Source organism: Trichomonas vaginalis, chromosome I, assembly GCF_026262505.1.
Source record: "Trichomonas vaginalis G3 chromosome I, whole genome shotgun sequence".
Classification (NCBI taxonomy): Eukaryota; Parabasalia; order Trichomonadida; family Trichomonadidae; genus Trichomonas; species Trichomonas vaginalis.
Genome location: NC_067203.1, coordinates 18,098,541 through 18,122,069, shown reverse-complemented (window position 1 = coordinate 18,122,069; position 23,529 = coordinate 18,098,541). Strand labels below are relative to the sequence as shown.

At 30.8% G+C, this 23,529-nt stretch overlaps 7 protein-coding genes and 3 pseudogenes across 10 annotated transcripts, besides 3 other annotated features; 7 read left to right on the top strand and 3 right to left on the bottom strand.

Moving 5' to 3' along the window:
- Positions 1-1,422: 1,422 nt before the first annotated feature.
- On the bottom strand, positions 1,423-2,046 carry TVAGG3_1005920 (uncharacterized protein; the record flags this gene model as incomplete). Its single annotated transcript, XM_001322480.1, has 1 exon — positions 1,633-2,046. One exon carries the CDS (start codon positions 2,044-2,046, stop codon positions 1,633-1,635), a length of 414 nt encoding a protein of 137 aa, XP_001322515.1.
- Positions 2,047-2,595: 549 nt separating this feature from the next.
- Positions 2,596-3,491, top strand: TVAGG3_1005910 (uncharacterized protein; the record flags this gene model as incomplete). The annotated part of the gene is made up of 1 exon (XM_001322479.1): positions 2,607-3,350. One exon carries the CDS (start codon positions 2,607-2,609, stop codon positions 3,348-3,350), a length of 744 nt encoding a protein of 247 aa, XP_001322514.1.
- Positions 3,492-6,451: 2,960 nt separating this feature from the next.
- On the top strand, positions 6,452-7,303 carry TVAGG3_1005900 (glycine-rich protein family; the record flags this gene model as incomplete). Its single annotated transcript, XM_001322478.2, has 1 exon — positions 6,452-7,303. One exon carries the CDS (start codon positions 6,452-6,454, stop codon positions 7,301-7,303), a length of 852 nt encoding a protein of 283 aa, XP_001322513.1.
- A 10-nt stretch (positions 7,304-7,313) lies between these two features.
- Positions 7,314-8,827: a mobile genetic element.
- Positions 8,828-9,919: 1,092 nt separating this feature from the next.
- TVAGG3_1005880 (glycine-rich protein family) lies at positions 9,920-11,130 on the top strand (the record flags this gene model as incomplete). The annotated part of the gene is made up of 1 exon (XM_001322477.2): positions 9,983-10,819. The coding sequence occupies one exon, from the start codon at positions 9,983-9,985 to the stop codon at positions 10,817-10,819; it is 837 nt and encodes a 278-aa protein (XP_001322512.1).
- An 84-nt stretch (positions 11,131-11,214) lies between these two features.
- Positions 11,215-11,759, top strand: TVAGG3_1005870 (annotated as a pseudogene). The gene has a single exon: positions 11,234-11,721. A coding segment is annotated over exon 1 (488 nt).
- Positions 11,760-13,196: 1,437 nt separating this feature from the next.
- On the bottom strand, positions 13,197-16,252 carry TVAGG3_1005860 (uncharacterized protein; the record flags this gene model as incomplete). Its single annotated transcript, XM_001276840.2, has 1 exon — positions 13,421-13,762. The coding sequence occupies one exon, from the start codon at positions 13,760-13,762 to the stop codon at positions 13,421-13,423; it is 342 nt and encodes a 113-aa protein (XP_001276841.1).
- A 1,616-nt stretch (positions 16,253-17,868) lies between these two features.
- On the top strand, positions 17,869-18,231 carry TVAGG3_1005850 (uncharacterized protein; the record flags this gene model as incomplete). Its single annotated transcript, XM_051254419.1, has 1 exon — positions 17,869-18,231. The coding sequence occupies one exon, from the start codon at positions 17,869-17,871 to the stop codon at positions 18,229-18,231; it is 363 nt and encodes a 120-aa protein (XP_051079993.1).
- Positions 18,232-18,249: 18 nt separating this feature from the next.
- Positions 18,250-18,492, top strand: TVAGG3_1005840 (serine threonine-protein phosphatase family; the record flags this gene model as incomplete). The annotated part of the gene is made up of 1 exon (XM_051254418.1): positions 18,250-18,492. The coding sequence occupies one exon, from the start codon at positions 18,250-18,252 to the stop codon at positions 18,490-18,492; it is 243 nt and encodes an 80-aa protein (XP_051079992.1).
- A 566-nt stretch (positions 18,493-19,058) lies between these two features.
- Positions 19,059-20,646: a mobile genetic element.
- A 562-nt stretch (positions 20,647-21,208) lies between these two features.
- Positions 21,209-21,377, bottom strand: TVAGG3_1005810 (annotated as a pseudogene). Its single transcript has one exon. A coding segment is annotated over exon 1 (169 nt).
- Positions 21,378-22,318: 941 nt separating this feature from the next.
- Positions 22,319-23,529: part of a mobile genetic element that runs on past the window's edge.
- Positions 22,415-23,529, top strand: TVAGG3_1005800 (annotated as a pseudogene). The gene has a single exon. A coding segment is annotated over exon 1 (1,115 nt).

The window sequence follows — 23,529 nt, the reverse complement described above, 5'->3', positions numbered from 1 at the left end:
AAACTCTATTTTAAAAAAGATGCCTAATTGCATATGCAATAAAAATCAAGTTTTATAGATTAACACATTGAAATTGTACTTTGCACAAAACATTATGCTTGGGCTAGTAAAATCTTTTAAACAATTGTAAATAATCAAATATGATATTTGATGTGATATATGTCTAGACCAGAAATTGAAATATGAACAGGGGAAAGACAAGTTCTGATCATAGGCAAACATTGGACATCAAATACTATGCTCTGTAAAAAAGTACGAAAACTGGAAAAAAAATTGAGAGGGGGTACGAAAAAAAAGTCTGCTTTTCGTATCGACTCAAGAATGAAACTCTGAAATTTTAACATTTATAACTATTACATTACTGCACAGATAATACTAAATACGGAAATTGGTTGCTTGTTATGAATTATTTTTAATGCCGAATTAAGGACAGTTTAACCTTAAGGTACCGCATTCAAATAAAAGAACTGGAGTCATTATCAAAGTTTATTGAAGAAATTGAATTTATGATATTGTGCTTATGAAAGCATATTTCATTTAATTAGAAGTTGTTGAATTCTTCATAGAAATGTAAAAGAATTTAATTATGATTTCACTCCCATTCATGTTGCAGAAAACACTTTGATTAATACGAAATTGCTTAAATTTTTATTAAGTATGGTGCTGATGATAACTAATTTGATTACATTAATAAAACGCCTTTTAGCTATGCAGCAGAAAAGAACTGTGTAGATTCCTTTAGAATTTTGATTGAAGATCATGTGGATATCAGAAATGCTTTTTCACCTGTTACAGGTGCAGAAAATTTACTTCGCTGTGGATCAAATCCAATAATAAAACTTTTTCTTTTTACATTGGCTTTTCATGAGTTAGGTGTTAATGGTTCCACTTTTGGTGTAGAGAAATTATCATATTAATTTTGCATTTTACAAGTTTTAAACTGCTTTATCTCTACAGTTCATGCAAACTGATTTAAATAACATATATTTGCAGCATTATATCATGGAAATGTATTAGGTGCTTTTATTTGTGTATACGAATACGAATAAATAAAGATAATCTTATGTATCTTAAAAATATTATAAATCTTTATTGTTTGTATTTGAATGCAAATATTTTTAAATATTCAAGCTGATATTTTATTATAAATACCAAAATTTCATTAAATTATTAATAATTTGATCAATTTCATTCAAATCTATATAAAGATTTATATTTAAAGAACATCGGATTATTTGAGTTTGGCACCTGTTCTGCAGACTTTGATTTCTTTATATTCTTATATTCATAACTAAGGGAATGAAACAAAAAGACAATGGGAAACATAAAAAAAAATGAGAAGTGTCATTTGACAGGCAAAAAGTATACTGATTTCAGTACTGCAGAATATTAGTGGAAATGTTGATCAATTATGATAGTTAAATAATTTACTCTCCCAAACAAAGATTTCAGGAAATCTTTATTTCAAAATTAAATGGTGTAAATATTTCACCATTAAATATATCTAATTTACATTGCTTTATAAGCGTTAAGACGGCCTTCAATTTGTGCATATAATAGATTGTAGGCCTTATTTATTTGATCGCCTGTAATTGGCCTAAATCGTTTGGCGAAAAACATGAAAAGGCCAATTCATCTACGTATAGTTCCTTTTACACTTGCCTGACGAACATTAACAGTGTACCAACCGTTCATTTTTGTAACTTTGAAAACGGTTCCAGCAAGGTACCCAGCTCTGTTGTCTCCGTCTGCTTGGTCCATGTCAAGCCTGAACATAATAGTCTTAGATAAACTTGCATATTTAACTCGGCTGAAATAATTTGAAACGAGACTCCATTCAAGATGGAATTCATTACATATCTGATCAATAAGAGAATTAAGATCAGATGTTCCATAATCTCTTTCAAGTATTCCATGATTGATATTAATAAGAGCAACCTTAATATCGAGCTCTTCGTTTGATACGCGTTCTACTACCTTTGGCTTCTTTAAAGTCTTTTGTTCATATCTAATGGCATGAAAGAGACAGAGAATAGGCAGTATCATAATATTTTATGAAAAAAAAATCGGTAATGTCATTTGACTGGCAAAAAGAAGATTCAGCAAAGTATTAAAAGTTCCATTTGCTAGCAAAAATGGGATATTAAAACATCGTCTGGCGGTTAAAGACTACAATGCGAATTTGTCAATTTACGATGCCAATTTGGATAAAATAGTGGAGTCCATCCAAATCTACTCTTTGCTTCTTTATCAGCTCCAACAGAGATAAAATATTCAACAACTTTAAGATGACCATTTCGTTGTGCACAAATGAGTGGTATATCTTTAAACGATATACTAAGTTCAAGAATTCCCTCATCGCATGCTGTAATGTCAGCGACTTGGAATTCCGTCTGGTTATGAATGCCTAAAGTTTTCAAAGTAATTTCTTAACAATTATTGAAATTTTTGTGTTTTTGGAACACACATAAACACAGTTTTATAAATCCAATTTGATATTATCAAAATTTTTATTGGACAAAATTTTCTCTCAATTTTTAAATTTTTTTACCCTTTTCAAATTACCCCTTTTTGTTGGACCATTTTTATTGAAACCATTTTCTACGATGAGCTGCCAATTAATTGCCTCCGATAACTCCATTGAAGCTGTTAAACAAACACTCCAGATCTTTTCACGTAATCTCAGACGCGATTTCCTTGTTATTCTTGTCAAGATAATCGCAGCCGAATTAAAGTCACATACAATCAGAAAAGATTGGAGAACAAGAGAGGGCTCGCTCGAATTCCTCTCTAGGAACTGGTATTTCTTCAGAGAAAGCTTCAACAAGCGTCCAGTGATCTTTTGGTACTGCGCGAACTTCGAAGCCCTCGAATCCATCCTCTCTCATCGTAAATTCGTTATGTTCCTGTACAAGAATTGGTCCCAATACGGAAATTTCGTTTCATCCAAAGAATGTGTCTCATTTCTCCGTATCCACTCAAAGGCAGCCCTTGAATGCATCAAGAACAAGTCCCTTACCGCTCCAGATTTCCCGAACACCCCTATTTCCGCTCGATTTGTTGAGATCCTCGATCATTTCCACCAAAGAAAGACAGAAATGGTCACAAGAGCCGCGGAGAAGAAGACCCTAGAGATCCATGAGTCCGTTGTTCCCACCCAAACTCCAGTCCAGGCTACAGATTCGATTGTTATCGAGAATTCCTTCCCAGATCCCGAAGCCGAGGAATTCTTCCACTTCGAAGATTCATGCCCATCGGAACCCACCTACGATTGCGTCCAGACAGATCAGTTTTCCCTTGATTATGATCCTTATTACGAATCCGCCCTTGTTGATGATTTTATTTGTTAGTGAAAATTTCTTTTTTTAACCGCTTTCGACGCGGCATCAGTCTACTCCCCTATCGGCAACGATACATGCCATCTTAGTTTTAATTATCCTATCCGACAGCATACAAAGATTGCTGTGGTGCATCATTATGTGTATTTTTACAGATAGGCTTGCGAACTGCATCTAGCGGTTCTTTTGGCGCGCAACAGATGCCGGGCGACCGGATCAGTACTCTCGGCTAAAGAGTACTTTGCGTTGGGGGTATTCAGGTGCTTCGTCTTTAGCAAAAAACTTACAGAACAAGATTCGTGCGACTCGGCCCTGCATCACCGAGTTTTTTCGCTCAATCTTACAAAAGAAAATTACAAAAATAATATTAGTGTCTCGCTCGGGGCCTTTTTTTATTTAGTTGGCCCGTCTGAGATCGCCCTTGCAAGGCGTGTATAGCGAGTTCGCCTTCGGTTTTCCTCAGTCCACATTTTTTTTGAGAGATATTTTGAGTTTGAGAAAAGTTTCAGTGGACTTTGAGAGTTTTGAATTTACCAGAGAGATCTAGTTTCGATGATTTTCCTGGGTTTAATTTCTTTTAATGAAATTTTTCAAAAATAGGAATCCGGAGAAAAAAATTAATAATGTTCAATGATTTCGTTTGTGTTTGTGAGTGTATTAACATTGAACATTATAATTCAAATTTTAGAATTTGATTTCTTATGATATGGGGAACCTTTTTGCCAAATTTTTAATGATTTGGCTTTCACTTGCTTGTTTGACATGGTGAGTGTTATAACAGAAAGGTTCTTGTATCATTTGGAATCAATTTTCTTATTTGAATATGAAATCATATGATTAGTTTTATCCATTTTGTAAATAAATGGATTTATTAACTTAGTGTATGATTTTGGTTATAGCCAGAGTAGAAATAATCGTAAGAGTAGGATAAGAATTATTCGATAATTTGATATTAAATGATAGCAAATGTGAATTTAGATATAAAAGCTGAAATAAATATATAGTTGTGAGTAAAATCATGCAAATAAGAGTTTTATAAAATTGTTTTAGAATTTCGACCAAAATCCGGCAAATGTGTTATATATTTAATATTTTTAATGAGTATACATATAAAATAAGCTGAGCAAATGGCTTAATGAATCCTTTCTGGCCAAAAAAGTAGCATTTGAATGATTTTTCCTCTACTTTATCTCGAGCTGTTGATACAGAACTGATTTATATCATTAGTTTGAAACCATCACATACTATGGACTGAAGCATATCAATATTATCATAAAAAACCAGAAGCAATAGATGGAAGGTTTACTAACAATAACGGGGATGGCTCTGCAATTGTAACATTTAGAGTGATTAGGGATACAGTTCCAGAAAATAATCGTAAGCCAAGAAAGATTTTAGTCGCATCTTCAATGTATATGTCTTTTGCAGCCTCAAATTTGTTTTAATTATTTGTATTAACGTAATAAAATGATTTATTTCAATCGTTTTTGTTTTATATATGCCAAAATAACTAATATCCATCAAATTATGTTGTAATATTATTAATTTTAAAATCAAGATATTTTTTATTAGTGTTATTTCAAATTTTTAAATAATATTTTTCTTTCTTCTGCAATGATTTATAATGCATATCATTTTATTTCATAAATTGAAACATTTGTTCAATTACAAATTAAAAATTGAAGAATTAAGCACAATGTCTATTAATTGTCACATAGCATACTTTCTGATAGTTTATTTTTTGATTTCTTTGATTTATTTATCCTTTTTGGTGAGAAGGTTAACGTAATTCCTCACAATTTCTTTTGTATAAAATAAAATTTTCTGAATGGAATAATAATACGTTATGTAAAGTTAAAAATATCGGCAATATTTATACCTGGCCATATTATATCAAATAAATTGTTGTATGCTAAGATCAGTCATAATGTAAACCTCTCAATTTTATTGTCGTGGGAAGTATCTCAATTCCTTCAAAAAAATTGAAAAACTATTTAATTTTAAAAATATAATACTTTTAATTAGTTAATTAATTGGAGATATTTTTAAAAAAATCACTTTTGATAATACTTTTGAGAACTTTAATTAAAAAAATATATTCAAAAATATCCAGGATATCAAGAGGGAATTGTTCCTTATGAGGTATATAGTTATGATGTATACCTCATAAGGAACAATTCCCTCCTTAAAATGAGAAAACTTGTTCGAAATTGTTTATCATTTCGAACAAGTTTTCTCGTTTTTAATAGGAAACTAAAGGCTATGAGGCACTGATTATATATTAGTGCCTCATAGCCTTTAGTTCCTAATAGATAGCTGGGGAACTTTCTCCAAATGATAAGTTATTCAGAGAAAGTTTCCCAGCTATCAAGAGGGAATTGTTCCTTATGAGGTATATAGTTATGATGTATACCTCATAAGGAACAATTCCCTCCTTAAAATCGTAGACATTTTTATACTTATTAATCAACCATTCAAAATCATATTCCTCTGAAAAGTTATTTTATTAAAAATTTAGAATTTTAATAAATATAGAGTTTGAATTTCATACAATACCTATATATTTTCAATAATGGAATTTGAAAACCATTCTCAAAAGTTCTCAGAAAACCTTTTTTTCATTAATTTTAAGAAATCTGAGTATTAAATTAAGTGATAAATTCGTTTGACACTACTTTAATTTTTAAATTCAAAAAATTATATGTGCTTCTTAAAATGACTCAAAAAATTTTATTATAAAATAATATATAATATTAAAAATCCCACAACATTTTTTTACTTTACATAATCGTACTTCCCCGACGATTAATTTCCACTCAATTTCTATCATTGACCGAACTTAGCATGCAACAAAATTTCCTTTCAAATCTCCAAAATTTTTATTCACATCTTATAGCACATTTTTTCCAATTAAATATGAATGATATTATAATATTTGTTATATTGATTCTTTCAAAATTGAATTAATCGTAATTCAATCCGAATTCAATATTGATAGAATCCAATGTAATTTCTTCAGAAATCCATAAGGTTTTTTAAAATATAAATATTTATAAAACACTAACTTCACACATTATTTATTGAAAATATATTTTGAATGACGATCAAAATAAATGAATACATTGCTCTTTTTTATTGCGGCGCGGAATCTAAGATTTATTAAAACAATAGTCGTTGATGCCACAAAGTCATTTAAACCCGGAATATATGAATTTACTTTAAATGCTGCAGCTGGAGGCCGTGGGTGCCAATCAGGTTATAAAAATACTTATGGAGGGAATGGAGCAGAAGTAAAAGCTAGATTAAAATTTACCCATAGAACAAATGTCACGTTTACAATCGGAAAAATGCCTATAGGAGATTGCCGTATATCAAATCTAGGTGGATATCCTAATGGAGGAGTGAGCGGTGAAGATCTCAATTTCAAGGGCAATGATGCATCGGGCGGTGGTGGGGGAATGACTGCAATAAGTATTGATGGTAATTTCATTTTAATAGCTGGAGGAGGTGCAGGAGGTGCTGGAAACTTCAACGGATCTCATGGAGGAGGTTTTGGATATACATTGCGAGTCACAGGTTTAGCATCTAAGCAAGAAGAAGAAAGAACAGTGCAATATATTCGAAAAGATAGTCGACACGGCGGAAAAGGTAAATCATGGATCGCAACTCCAGGATCTGGTGGTGGTGGTGGCTGGCGTGGAGGAATGGGAGGAAAAGGCGGTCCAAAAACTGATCCAAAAGTTTGTGGTTGTGGAGGAACCTCAGGATATTTAAATTCTTTTCAATATTTCTTCACACCCCCAACAGCAATAGATGGTAGATTTACAAATAATGACGGAGATGGCTCAGTTAATATTGTTCTTGTTAATGTACTGGATACAGTTCCAGAAAATAATCGCAAACCCCGAAAGATCTTTGTTGCATCCTCAATGTATATGTCATTTGCAGCCACAAATTTGTTATAATTTTTGTTAAGGCTCCGGTCCCACCCTCTCAATTTTAAAAGTTTTAATATCTCCACCAATATGAGTTTTTGATACTTTTATTTTAGTACATAATATCATTATGTAATACACTATAGTATAGTATATTTAAACTGAGTATTACTATTATAGTTCATCTTATCTGAGAATTCGGTATTTTGACAAATTTCAACTTTGACCGGTAAAACTATTTATAATCAAAAAAGCCCACGACATTTTATAGCATATTAGTGATACATTATATTGTTATTAGTAAACTTGATTTACAATCTCTTCTAGATGAGTAATTTGTTTTTTTGAAAAAATCTGACAAATCACTTTTTGACAGAATCTAGATATTTTTGATTTGTGAAAGTTTTAATAATATGATAAGGTTTATATATGCTATCATAATATAATAAAATCATATAATGTTACATTATCGCTATATATGTCGAATATTAAAAAATTGTATATTAACATTTTTTGTCATATCTTGATAATAAAGAAAAAACTCTCAGTTCCCCTTCGACAAATTGTTAGAATGCAACTAAAGTTTATTTTGATATAGTGAGTTTGCTTCTAAAAATATATGAAAGAAGAATTAGATTTGCAAGACCCCTATAAAAAACGATTTTTGCGTCGAGAATAACTTCATGCACGATTAATTGATATGATAATAAAAATCATATATGATAATTACTTAATATAGACAACAATATTGTATTAATCACTTTTTGTCAAAACGGTTTTTCGATAATTGAGTATTCAATTTTCCAAAAATCCATTCAATAATTTGATTTATAATTCAACGTATAAGAAAAAACTCTCAGTTCCCCTTCGACAATTTGTAAAGAAAATTATATAGTTTCTGTCGACACTATTTGTATATTCTACCTTCTTCGGTATTTCGAAGAATTAGGTTTGCAAATTTGATATTTTTGATGTATTTTTTCAAATTGAGAGTATTTTTGATGATAGAAGTAGGTGTTTTTTGAATTACAATTTTATATTGATGTGCATGATAAAAATTTGAACTTATATTATGGTGACATAGTATAAGTCATAATGTATTAATATACAAAAGATATTATCAAAAAATTCCTTTCCAATATGTATAAACAAATCGATTTTTTAAATTAAATTTAAACCTTAAACTCAATATATTAAAAAGTGACATTATTTTAATTAGAAGTACAAAAATCCATAGTCATAGAATTATCAAATGATTGAAAATTGTTATAATTAGGCACATTATACTCATTTATGAATTTACTATACTATATACTTTGCAAATTTAAAAATCCAAATTTTCAATTTTTAAAATATCATTATTTATCATATATCAAATAGTAAAGTTAGTATATATCATGTTTAAAACGATAATATAGTCAAATTCGAAAATTTTAAAATAGATAATATTTAATTTTTACAAAATATTGGTATATGTGCAATCTATTGGTATATTTTTACTCCTTATTAGACACTCGTCCTAACTATATGCAGTAATCATGCAGGACCGGAGCCTTAATAGATTTTTGTTTTATTCATGCAATATAAATCGATTCTGATTGATTTTTGAAATAATTTTAAAATTAATTTTTAAAAAATATCATAATTAAATTATAACTTGTAAGTACAGATTTACCACATTTTAAATTTATTTCGAATTGTAGTGTATTTTATTAATTCAATTTTGATTTTGAAATGTAAGAAATTGAAGTATTTGAACTTCATCCAACATCACATTATATGATTTATACAACTTACTATCATTATGTATGTAGATATTGTTTTATTTCGGTCAAATCGGAAAAAAAAATCATGTTTTAAACGAAATTTACTAAATTCTCACACTGCCACTCTAAATTAGTACAAAATCAATTCAAATATTTCAATATTTTCAATGACAGAATCAATTCTATTTTTTAGGTACTTTTGCCGACAGATTCTGCTAAACGAAATTAGGAAACGAACAAATAAATGAAAATAGTAATTGGCCCATTCCATAACATTAAAGACGTCAAAATATCAGCTACAGGCAAACTTCCCGAATTTTACTATCAATTCAATTGCAAGTAAAATTTTAATGGAACCGCTGATAAAGGATGTATCTCACGATAAGTGCCCCATTTGTGCAAACTTATAATTTTGAAGCTTTGACATTCCATTCAAGAATGTTTTTGAACGGACTATTGTCCTTAATGTTACTGTAAAAACATTAAAAATGTGAGTGTAAAAAATATTTGATTTTAAATTTAATTTTTTTTAATTTCAAATTTTCATATGTTAAATGTAAAAGATTCAACAAATCACCAAGTTAGAATAATTGGATAAAATTGAAAAAATGATTATCGATGACGGTTCGAAATTAAATAAGTTTCTGAAAACTCTAAAATTTTTGGATACAGCTATCCCAAATAAAAATAATTATCCATCTTATAGATCTTTATTTTCTCAAATAATTAATTAACTCTGATTTCAAAATTTTCGACCTTGATAGAAATAGAATCAAAAGCTATGAGAATATAAAATATAAATAATTTCTATTCAGTGCAAATTTGAAAGAGTCGCGATTCAATTCATATTCAAAATTGTGATTGAATTGCTATCAAATATCTTCAGAATTTTATAATATTCAATAAAGATTTAATTTTGAATTATGAATTACGATGGATTCAAATGCATTCATTACTCTGTTTTATTTCAGCTCGGATTCCAGTAGATGTAATTGAAGGAGTGGAGTCTGAAACAAAAAGCTATGATATAGGGATATATGAATTTACCTTAAATGCTGCAGCTGGCGGGATTGGATGCCAAGATTGTCTTAGCTATACATTTGGAGGTCGAGGGGCAACAGTAAAAGCTTTATTAAAATTTACTCAAAGAACAGAAGTACAATTCATAATCGGCAAGAAACCGAGGAGTGTATGCTATACTTATAATTTAGGAGGGTATCCAAATGGAGGAAGTTCTGGAAGTGATTGGTTTAATCAAGATAATTCTGGCGGCGGTGGAGGAATGACTGCAATTATGATTGACGGTGAATACATTTTAATTGCTGGTGGAGGCGCTGGAGGTGCAGGAATCTTCAATGGCTCTCATGGAGGAGGTTTTGGATACACATTACATGTAACAAAATATGGACAAATAGAAGACTACTCTGTTTTATATGTCCAAAATATTATGCCAGGCGAAGATGGTGGATATGCATTAAAAACCCCAGGATCTGGGGGTGGTGGCGGTTGGTTTGGCGGAAAAGGAGGAATTGGGAGTGAAAAAACTAATCCAATAGTTTGTGGCCATGGTGGAGTGTCAGGGTACTTAAATATATCCCAACATTTCATTACAAATCCAATTGCAAGAGATGGTAGATTTACAAACAACGATGGAGACGGTTCTGCTAGAGTATTACAAATAATAATGAAAGATACAGTTCCAGAAAATAATCGAAAACCAAGAAAGATCTTAGTTGCATCATCAATGTACATGTCTTTTGCTGCCACAAATATGTTTTAATACATATAATATATAGAATTAAATATGTTTTATTTACTGAAATTAACTATTTTTGCATCAAAATGTTTTATTTTTCAAATTTATTGCAAATAAGCTGATAAAGACTTTATCTGGCTCATGCTATGCTAAATGATATTCATTTATGTGATATTATATAATGATTTAGAAAAGCGGGATATTTAAAGCTTTTATAAATACTATTTAATACCGTAGAAAATTGATATACTATTCTAATGTATATTAAATTTATTTCATATAATGCAATAATATCAAGATTCATTTTTTCAAATTCTTAAAATTTTGATTCTGAGTTTTTAAGTTCAGTTTTCCTTTATGTTATTATATGGTACAGCTATTTTCCATAAAATCGATCAATATTGTCTTTTTGATTTTGGCCGACCACATCGAACCACGATGGCCTCGACTAAAATACCTGAACCCGAGTTAGATAGCGTATTAATTGCAGCACAGTTAGCACGCTTCTGCCCTACATCACTATCGTTCGATAATTTAAGTATCTCGTGCTTCAAGGAGTCGAAGAAGAAAACAAAATATGAAAAAAATAATGAGCATAATAACTTTGAATATATACCACCGAAGCCTATCCAACTCAATAATAACAATAATACAGAAAAGAACAATACCAACAATAGCAAATCCAAATTTTCATTTTTATTAAAGAGCAAAACACACATACTACACTAAGCAAGTTTGTTTATGAGCTTCCGAATATAAAGAAAGTATCGACACCCATCAAATCCAATAAATCACTCATGGTCATTTCATTATCGGTCGGTGACTTAAAGTCTATTGATACACCAATCATAAAAGGAGCCAGGCAAGTTAATTCTATGAATGACTATTCTTCAGACTCAGAAGATTATTATTCTGAGTCAGATTGAAGGTAGAATTTATGTAATTAAATATATAGAGTTTTTTGCGACTTCTTTATGATTTTTATATCAATCCGACCATATAATACCTTTTTTAGGCTTCATAATATATATTCTTTTGGAATTATACTACATTGAGTCATATGATATGTTTCTAATAACACAGGATACATTTCTTCTGAGATTCTTTGAATTTGGCCGTAATCTAACAAATATATGCCAAAATTATAATAATTCACTTGATATGAAGCTATAATATTTACTATTTCATGAGCTATATACATATACCATAATAGATTTTATATATATCCTTATTTCTCATGAATAATATTATAATATTTGATGATTTTTTTTAGATTTAACAAAATCTCATCAAATATGATAATATACGTTAATGTGTTTATATGGAAGCTGGTATTTTGTCTATAGTATTTGTTTCGAAATTGATATGAAATTTTGATTAATAAAATAGGATTTTCTCATAATCAAATATATGTAAATATGTGATAATTTGAAAAGGGGCAAGGTAGAGAAAAGTTTTATTAAATTTAATTTTTTATGATGAGATAATAATATAAAGCATTGGAATGAGCAAATTTAGATATGGATTGGTGCATTTTCTAGAGCAATATAAGCAAAAATCTTTACTGAAGATTCGTAAATCTCCAAAAATTTCAGCGTGGTTCAAGCACCATATATAGCCACCATAAACAGTTTTCCCCATATTCTGAAAGTTAATGGCATAGCATTCTTGGGGATTGCTTATGATGAATGTTTCAGAGTTAAAATATCCGTTTAATCTATTCGAATTTTGGACATCGTCAATAACTTTCCAATTCTCATTGAAGCAAGAGACTTGCCAGCTTCTGGCAAAATATTTATTTTCATAATCTCGATTAGTTAGTGTGTAATTGGTGAAATAGATCGATGATCTAAGAAGTACAATAGTAAAGCCTTGTTTGGGTTTATTTTCTCCGCACCAGACACTATCAATACTTTGATTAAATAAATTACTGATGCGATAAGCATCTTGAGTAGTGGAATCACATGTATAACTAAAATGTTTAGGATGTGCCCTCGTGATACCATCAAAATCTCCATTTCTTTTAGGATAAATGATGTTGATATCAATTCATTTTTGTCACTTTTGGATGATTTGTTTTATTTCAAAATATTGTCAGATTTATAAGGAGAATATCACTATTTAACAAAGCAGCAAAGAAATATTCTGCATTTCCAAACATGATATCAAAATACATGCAAGATTCTGAAAACAGGACTCAAAAATATTTAATATTTGCAAAATCTCGGGTCAAAAATTTTTCTGGAGTTTTGGACCCTGAGATTTTGAAACTACTATACCGCTTCTACAGGCTTATTGAAAAAGAGATGTAGCATTACAATAAATGTCAAAATCTCTGCTTAAACTTAATGAGAATGAACATTTTTTAGACTATAAAAATAAGTTTTCCATATTCTAAAAGCTTGGGTATTTTTTTGAATGCCTATGGTATCCAATTTGAAAAGCATAGTGATACGAATGGACCCTAAACAATGTCAAAAAAGTGTAATTCACATTTGAATCAAAAATAATCGATTGCAAGAGGATTTCATCTTCAATGTAAAATATATTTTGGCTTGAAGTAAAAGACAATAACAAATAGAAATGATAGTAAAATATTTATCAACAATATATATAAAAATGATTTCATTTTTGTTTTCTTGCTTTGACCAATTTCTTGTAAAAGTCAATTTCGCTCAATTGGTTCTGAATTTTATCCAAAACAAAGTGAACAAACTTGTTTGTGCCGCATGTTTCGTCGATTGACCTTAAACAATAAACAGCTTCAACCAAATTGAGGGAATCAAGAGATTTATTGATAAAACTGCAGATGTTGACAATATCATCTCCAGTTAAATTCTGTTGAAGCATTCCAATGATTCTGAGAAGATCGTTGTATTTCTTTTCGAAATCTACTGATTCAAGAGAATCAATTGCTTTTCTCGTCCAAAACTCTTTGAAATCAGTACTTTCTGGTATGTAATACATGATGTTAGTAATTAAATCAGGATCTGATTTGATTCTTTGCCAAATATCTTCATCTTTGTTTTGGAGGAATTTTATGGCCTGATTTCTCTTGTTTGTACTCGAAAGATTGATGGCTTCTTGAATATCATTGATTTCTACTTCTACGTACTTCGAAATCAAATTTTGATATTGAATAAAAAGATTTGAATCGAAATTGAGAGGAACTCTCCAGTTCTCTATTCTATTCATAAGTAACATGATTTTTCTTGAGTCCCCATCTTCCAAAGCCTTAAATGCAAATTCATTATTATTTTCTGGCGGAGATTTGATGTCAAACTTAGGTTCGTAAGGTTCTTCGTGGACGTACCTTGTAGATCCGTACAAATCTTCCTTCTCTTCGTTGGTCAAATGGCTTTCAAACTCTTTTACAATAGGAATTGCTCCTTTAAGAGTTTTTCCGATCAGTTTGGCAAATGGCCCGAGTTTTCTGAGCGGAATTTCACTCGGCCAAACAAGGACTTGGCTTGCAATTACGTGTTCGAAAGATAACCATGGATTCTCTGTTGTATTGATCTCATTGTTAGAGACAATGGCTTCGCAGATCCTGGAATGAGCAATTATGTCTCCACAGTTCTTTAAATTGTTCTCTATTGAGATATTTAATAATAATTGTGGATGTTTCAGCAATAAATAGGAAATTTGACGTGGCATCAGTGAGAATAATGTTGTAAATGAGTTAATTACACTCTGCGGAACAACAATATGCTCATTTGCCAAAAATTTTATTGCTGATTGCGCTGGTTCAAAGAATTTCGTGGTATCTGCAACTACATCGACTGATAATTGGCTGGATCTTGCTTGCATGGCATCCATAAACCTTGAATGTACTTGTGCGTCCCTAAAAATGTTTAATGTAGCAATTATTACGTCCTCTGCTATTTTTATTGTGGAATAAAGAATGTTCTTGTTATCTTTGATCGACAAAGAGGCCAAATACTTGAAAATCAAGGTAATAATGTCAAGATCTGATTCTCCAATTAAATTCTCTTGGAAAAGAACGGAATGGAGTGGATCTTTTGACTTAATTGACTTCAAGAAAAAGGCTGTACGGTAGAATTCATCGAAAAAGTCCAAATTTAGGAAATGAAAATCTTCAATTTTGATTTGTTTCAAAGCAAGCATTGCATTTTGGTTTATCTTAGGGTTCTTGTAAGAAAGGAACGAATAGAGTTGTAGTAATGTATCATTTATGAACCCTTTTCCGCATTTTTTGATACATAAAGAATAATCAAGCTGAGAAAAGATCAAAGAGACATCTGCTGCGTGGTAAATTGTTTTTATGTTGGAGAAACAATACTTTCGCAGTGTCAATTTGAACTTTTCTGACTTTGACAACAAATAATTTGAACAATTAGCGAGAGATCTGATGATTCCGGACATTTTATCGCTATAACTGTCATTGGAGTACCTTTCGTACATATCTACAACAAGTTCTGGGTCATAACTTTCAACAAATTTCGAAATTGTTTCTGCTTTCTGCTGAATAACAAGAGAACCGTCTTGTGGCTTGATACTGATGAGTTCGAACTGAAGAGAGAACTTGTTGCTCGATATTTTGGACGATAACGTTGAAAAATCGATGTCAATTGAAACATCTTTGAAGGTTATCGTTGTTTTTTCATCTCCTACCTTTAATTCGCCGCCTATCTTTGAGATAATGGCCAATACATTCTCGATAGTAGCATTTGCTGTGTAGTTTTGAAGTAATTCGAGACATTGATTGGCAATTTTCGTAAAATCGCAGGATAATTGAGAAACAGGAATCGTATTCAATATGAATCCGATAATTTCGATGTTTTCTGATGATGATTGGTCGAATATTGATAGAAAATGTTGCATTAAATTTTGTGGAGAGTGTTTGATGACTTCTGTGAGAGCCCTCATGAAATGGATGCTATATTCTTTCTTGTATGTCTTCATATAAAGGTCAATCAGGCGCTTAAGCCAGTCTTTTGGTGGAGAATCTAATCTGGAAATAAGTAAAGGGATATTTTCAAAAGATTTTGCATCATTAAAAGTGAAATACTTCGCGAAGTCTACGTAATGAATGAATTGTTGTTTGAATGGAAGAGAAATTTGGTTAAGTAAATGAACAAAAGAAGCTGCAATATAAGGATAAACATGTGTATCAAATGGTTTGTTTGTTCAAGACACTGATGAGTGAATTGTTTAGCTGATCCAGATAAAATGGAGAGCAATAATTCAAAAATAAACTTAAGGTTTTTGAAGATTTTGTAGCTAATGCGACATTTTTTTGGGAAACACATGTAAATAAAGACATCCAGATGTCAGAGAATGCTGGTTCTAGAGAATTTGTGGCTAATTTAGAAAAATTGTTGCCAAGAATGAAATCACTGAGTTTTGTAAGGTAGTTTTGTGCATCTTCAGCAGAAACAGTTCCACTTGATTCGCGAATTAAGATAGGGATGTCCATTAATCACTCAAACAAAAAGAAATTGCTAAGGCTCAGAAAAAAACTTTTGAAATAAATGATCGCGATTGTTTTTTGATTTTTATTTGTGAAAGGAAGAAATAAATATATTTTTCGAAGTTTAATATTTTTTATTTTGTACGCCTCTCTCACAAAGTTGTATGCATTTTCATTTAATCACGTATAAATTATTAAACAAATTCGATCAAAAATTTTGGCAGAGTAATTCCCATCTCATACTGATACTTGATTATTTATCTATGAGTTATTGTCACTCGAATAAAAAAAAAAAAAAAAAGGTAGTGGGGCTTCCAGGCACTTCGTGCCCTCTAGCCCCGAAGATGTTTAGTATAAATGAAGTTTTTTTGGGTATAGGGGGCTTTCCAGGGGCTGCGCCCCTTCTAGCCCATAAAAATTTTTGAGAGTCGTCGCTGTTGACTTTTTTTTGTAGAACACTCAAAATAGTATAACTATGTCCGGACAAGTAAGGGTCTATCGTCGCTACAGGAAAAGTTACGGGCGTTCCAAGGAAGTATACTTTGAGAAGCCTTTTCTCCATTTTAAAACAAGATAGGACGGTTATTTTACAAAACTGACAAGACTTTGACCGAGTAGTTTTCATGTTTTGTCAGTTTTCTGTCACTTTTCAGGAAAAAACATTTTTATTATTATATATAAATGAATTTTACAAAACCACCGTTACCGTTCTTTGGAAATAAGAGTAGATGTAAAGATATTCTATTGAGAGAACTTAAGAAACTACCGAATGGTCTAACATTTGTAGATTTGTTCGGTGGAAGTTTCTATATGTCCCATTTGTGCCATACAATATTCCCAGACTCAAAGATTATATGCAATGACTTCGACAACTATATGAACCGTCTCAAACATATACCAGACACAAACAATATATTGAAAGAGTTAAAAGAAAAGATACCTATAGGCAAGATGGAAAGTATACCATTAGATAAGAAAAATATTGTGAGAGAGGTTTTGAAAAAAGCAGAATATATTGACTGGGATAGTATATCTGCTAGACTATTATATAGTGGTTCTATAAGAGTTCATGACATTGAAACACTTATGTCAAAAGTTTTATATCTTAACTATAAAAATGTTTTCAAAAAGAACATAGAAAAATATATTGAGGGTATAGAGTTTGTGAGATGTCGTTGGACAGAGTTGTATGAAAAATATAAAGACAAGGAAAATGTTTTCTTTATAGTGGACCCGCCGTTCTATAACACATGGGATTTTCAATACCAAGTAGACTGGACTTTGAGAGACTCTTTAGAAACTTTAGACGTTTTACATAACCATCCATGCTTTTACTTTACATCCGATAAAAGTGGTTTGGAAACCGTTATGAGATGGTTAGAGGACATACATGACTATGAGTTTAGATATGACAAGATAGAATATGAGAGAGGTCCTATAAACCGGAGAAAGTGTCATAACAAAGAAATTTTATTGGTAAGTAAATGTGGTTTGAAATAGGACTACTTGTTTTAGGTTTTTTCCACTGTGTCATTTATTTATTTGACGTGGCAGAAAGATATAGAGAATATGAAGATGAACCAATGTCTGCAAATGTTCAGCATATGTACTCGTAAGAGATATTTTTATCTAATATTAAATGGACGCACAGAACTTAGCGAATGCACAGCAACCTGGACAACCAAACCCAGAGAATATTCCAAATGAAGTTAGAATACAAACTGCAATGGCAAACTATGGTCAAGTGCCAACAGATGTACAAATGCAAACTGCCATGTCAAATGACGCTGCGTTAGGTTTGCCACCATGGTATGCAAATATGAGATGGAAAGAGTTTTATACAAACCCTGAAGTGGGATATAAACAACTCTATGCAGATGACGCGAACACAGGAGTTGACCCAGAATATGTTTTCTACCAGAGGAGAAACAGAATGTATGAGCTCCAGTTAAAGAATGCTATGGAACTCAACAGGAAACGTAAAAGACTAGGCGGACATTAGATTTTTACATATAGTAAAATGGGTTTCTTTGGAAGAATAGGAAACTTCTTTCGAAATGTTGGAAGAGGTATATGGAATGGAATAAAATCTGTCGGAAGAGGAATTTGGAACGGTGTCAAAAATATTGGTAAAAGAGTAGGTCAGTTCGTTGGTATTATACCTAAAGACCCTGAACCAGAAGAACAAGCTCCTGTTATACAACAGCCTGAACCTGCACCACAGTCTAGTTGGCAACCAAATCCAACACCTCAACCGTATTAAAAAATTATATTTTTACCGTTCGATAGTAGTTGTATATGAAACTAAGTTCTAAGTAAAACGCATGGTATAATGGAATTATTCTCTTTCTTCCATCTGTAGTAAACCATACTTGAAAGTCTGAAATACTTCCACTCGGCGGTTCATATAGCTTTGTAGGTTTTTCGTAAAAGTCATTTGCCAAGCATAAAAAAGAGTTTTGTGCACCAGAAAATGAAGCATGAACTATAATAGCATCTGAGTCGAAAACATTTTCATATGTTCCATTAGGGTTTTCGACTTCATAAAAGTTCGGGTGTACTGGATATGCTGCAGGCTGATTTAACATCCTCAAAAACCTATACCATGCCAAGTTGTTATATTTTGTAGAAATATAAACGTTTTCTCCAAGGTCTTCTATTCTATTGATTTTAACAGTTGCATTTTTCCTGTCATAAACAATATCGAGATGGTACTCTCCTTCGTCAATGTTATACTGGTTTGCATATTCGAGATAGATATCGTTTATTTTTTCTTGAAAAGCTTGAAGAGTTGTTTCTAAATTTACAAGCAAACTAACGAGTGCAATTTTATCCACGATTTCAATAGAGTTTTGGCGACTGGGGTTTTTTACTTACTCGAGTTTTTGCGACTACGAAAAAATCCGTAGTCGAATTTTCAGCTTCATTTAATAGTTCAATAGTGCTTTGGTTCTAAACCAGTCTTGTGGTTTTCTTAGTATCTGGGCAAAACATGCTGTCAAAATACTTGTTGCATTTTGGTACATATTCGTCTTTGACGAACGAATGAGACGGAGTTTGTTTGTAAACTGAACCCACTCGTATTCTTCATTATAGCTTCAATGGACTAATAACTGTTGTTGTGTTCTCTGTTGTTGACATTACTGTCTTTACATACAAAATAAAAAATAAATAAAATAAAACTAACTTTATTTATTTATTTTGTATAAATATGATTTCGGGATTTTTTTTGACGAAGTGTAAATCGTCATTGTTGCACTTCGTCAAAAATTAAAGTTATATAATGAAATTTGGTCCATTTTTTCAGCAAAAATATATTTTAGGTGAAGAGGTGAGATCTCACCTCTTTTTTCACCTCTTTTTTTAACCTCATATGTCCTTACTGAAAAGTATGTGTTCCATATGTCATTTTACTCAGAATTTTATACAGAATTCGGCAAAAATAAAATTTAGGGTAGAAGGGTATACTACCCTTTTCTACCCTTTTTCTCCCATAAAGTTTTTATAAGCGTTTTACATGTAAACATTGTGAATTCGTGAAATTATCTCTAAACAATTTTGGCTTCGATTTCCTCTGTCAGTATGTCAAAAGTTTTTCACAATATTGAATGTATCTTTTATATTTCTTCTTGACATCTGAAGAAGGAAATCGTCAGCTGTTGGATAGTTTTTGTTTAGAAATGCCAATATGTCTCATTTTGTTTTTCTGCTGGTTTCTCTGCTTCTTTCTTTAAGTCAGCATAGTCGTTTTCGCATACGTTCTATCTCTTTGACAGAATAGTTATATTTCCTTATTGCTGCTTTACATTTGAACATTGTGGGTTCATTTTAGCATTGTACATTGAAATTGTCCTGCAAGTACAACTATAGCGTCAATGGTCCTTTAAATTCAAAACATGCAGGTCTGATTTGTTCGTTCCATATTTTACATCTTTTATCTTTATCTCTTATCTGCCATACACATTCAGCAACTAACGAAACAAAGTTGTCGTAGGTCCTTAAATTCTTCAGATTTATATATGTCAGAAACTTCTTATATACCATAATCGCAGTCTTTGTCCATGACTTTGTGGTTGCAATGAAATCCAAGAAAACTCATAGTTAACCTTACGTATGAACTTCTTAATTTCAACTGAGTCGGTTGGTCTGACTTCAATTTCTCAATTCTGGAATAGTAAGCTTTTGTTGTTGTATTTCAGGAAGTTTAGGTAGATGGTCAATAATATCCTGCATTTCATAAAGATATTGTTCATTTGTTTCATCTTTTGCAGTGCAATCTAAATCTCCTTGGAGAAGTTCTTGCTTTATCTTCTGGATTGTTGTTTCGAAATCAAACGAATCTGGAATAGTTTTTGACGTATCTACTAACATTGAAGTTGGGTTCATAACTAAAGAGTTTGGTAAAGTTGTTGCTAACATGTTCTTACAATAAAAATAAAAAATATTTTTTTAAAAAAACTAACTTTATTTTTTATGTTTTTTGTGAAAGTGTCAAAAATAAATTGTTTTCATGAGTTTTCTACGATGGTAGAAATGAGGGTAGAAAACGGGGTAGATCTAACCATCTACCCTAAACATTATTTTTGCTGAATTCAGCAACAAAATGAACGAGGTCAGGATGTATGTAAATACCTTTGAATTCATTCATAACACCCTTTGTAAGCTCATAAAACGCTTGTTTTGAGGTCGAGCCACTTTTGGCTCCGCCGTATTCTTTCAACCAAAACTCAAGAATTTCCTGCATGAATTTTGTATAAAAAGCAAAGTCCGAATTCCCGGCGTTGCTATATTCTTCACAAAATGCCTTATAATACTTTCCCAGGACTTATTTCCAACAACTTTCTAAAGTCTTTCCTAAACTGACTGACTGACGGCACAAAGTGGCTTAACGAAAAACATTAATATATAAAATTCATGAAAATTCAAGAGGGTGAAAAAACAGGTGAAAAAAGAGGTGAGATCTAACCTCTTCACCTAAATTATATTTTTTGGTCCGGGAAAACTTTCTCTCAATTGGAGCTGTAGCATACTCTTTGCGTAAGCGGTTCAGACCTTCTTCGAAGTCTTGTCTCTCTTGGACTGAGATTGGAATTGGAATTGCTGGGGTGGAGCTTGCTGGAACAACCAAGGGTTGGGGCAGTAAGGCATAGGCTGAGGAGGGTAGTTCGGGAAGCCTTGTGGTGGGTAGTAACCTTGAGGGAGTGTGGTAGAATTTACGAAAAAGTGACACTTAACCTTAAATTTCCAAACACTATTTTTTGATTATAATTTTTTATTATATATTTAATATATATATGTATATTTATATATGTATATATTTATATATGTATATATTTTATATGTATATATTTATATATTTATATTGTATATATTTATATTATTGTATATATTTATATATTTTATATATGTAATATTTATATATGTATATATTTATATATGTATATATTTATATATGTATATATTTATATATGTATATTTATATATGTATATATTTATATATGTATATATTTATATATGTATAATATTTTAATATGTATATATTTATATATGTATATATTTATATATGTATATTTATATATGTATATATTATTTATATATGTATAATATTTATATATGTATATATTTATAATATATGTATATATTTATATATGTTATATTATATATGTATATATTTAATATATGTATAGTATTTATATATGATATAATATTTTATATATGTATATATTTTATAATATGTATATATTTATATATGTATATTATTTATATATGTATATATTTATATATGTATATATTTATATATGTATATATTTTATATATGTATTATATATTATATATGTATATATTTATATATTGTATATTTTATATATGTATATATTTATATATGTATATATTATATATATGTATATATTTTTATATGTATATATTTATATATGTATATATTTATATATGTATATATTTATATATATGTATATATTTATATATGTATATATTTATATATGTATTATATATTATATATATGTATATATTTATATATGTATATATTTATATATGTATATATTTATATATGTATATATTTATATATGTATATATAGGGTGTCCAAAGGTGCGTTTAGCACAGCGCTCTCTATGAGACTATTAAAGGAGATATATGCTGATTATAAATATATAATAAAAAATATGAATATATGTATATGATGAGTATGTTGTATTTTGGCGCCATGCAGGATATAATGAATTTTGAGACAAGAGGCGGTTTCGCGGGAAATTATGGCGGGATTTTTTTCATTTTTTTAATGAATCATAAAGAAAACATCCTCGCTCTTGCAAAAAAATGCAAAGACTGTAAAAAAATCTACGAGACATTGGTAAAATGCTTCGGTATGGATGCTCCTAGCTATTCCACTGTAACGTATCATGTTAGGATGTATCACTTCATGAACAAAAAGGCGCCCATCATAAAAATTGACAAAAAATCGCCGGATCAAAGAAAAATCAAAGCAATTCTCAAGCGCTAGATGAAGACCCAAGAGCATCACTCAGAAGGATAGAGGAGATGACAAAGATACCACGTACAACAGTCAGTTATTATCTGCACAATTATTTGAACTACAAACTAGAGTATACACGTGGGTTCCGCACAACCTTAATTCAGTTTCAAAAAAAATCTAGAGTCCAATCTTCGAAAGAGCTCCTCTCTATATTGGTGGCGTATCAATCAAGAAGTTTCGCTTTTTAGTAACAGGGGACGAGTCTTGGTTTCAATATGCAACAGAAGCCAAAATCATGTGGATCCCGAAGGATGAAAATCCGCAAACATTCCCGAAGAAAAAAATTGACACACCAATGATGATGTTTCGGTTTTTTGGGGCGTGAATGGCATCATCGCAATTGATATTCTTCAAAAACCTAATACGATGAATGCTCAGTATCTAATTGACAATGTTCTTACTCAAATTATCATTCTGATGAGTTTTGAGAATCCAAACAACAAAAACAAAAGTTTGCATTCATTTTGATAATCAAGAGTTCACAAAAGTCATAAGGTAATGAATTACTTGGTGGAAAACAATGTCAAAGTTGTTCCAAACCAATTTATTCACCTGATATTGCACCCTCTGACTTTTATTTATTCGGCACGCTAAAAAAGAGAGCTGAAGGACGCGAATTCGCGAGTCCAGATGATCTTAATTTTGTAAGAGAGCAATTTGAGCAATTTTCTCATGATGATTTAAAGCGTGTCTTTCAAGCCTGGATCGATCGCTGCGAACGCGTGATTGAATCCAATGGTGATTATATTTAA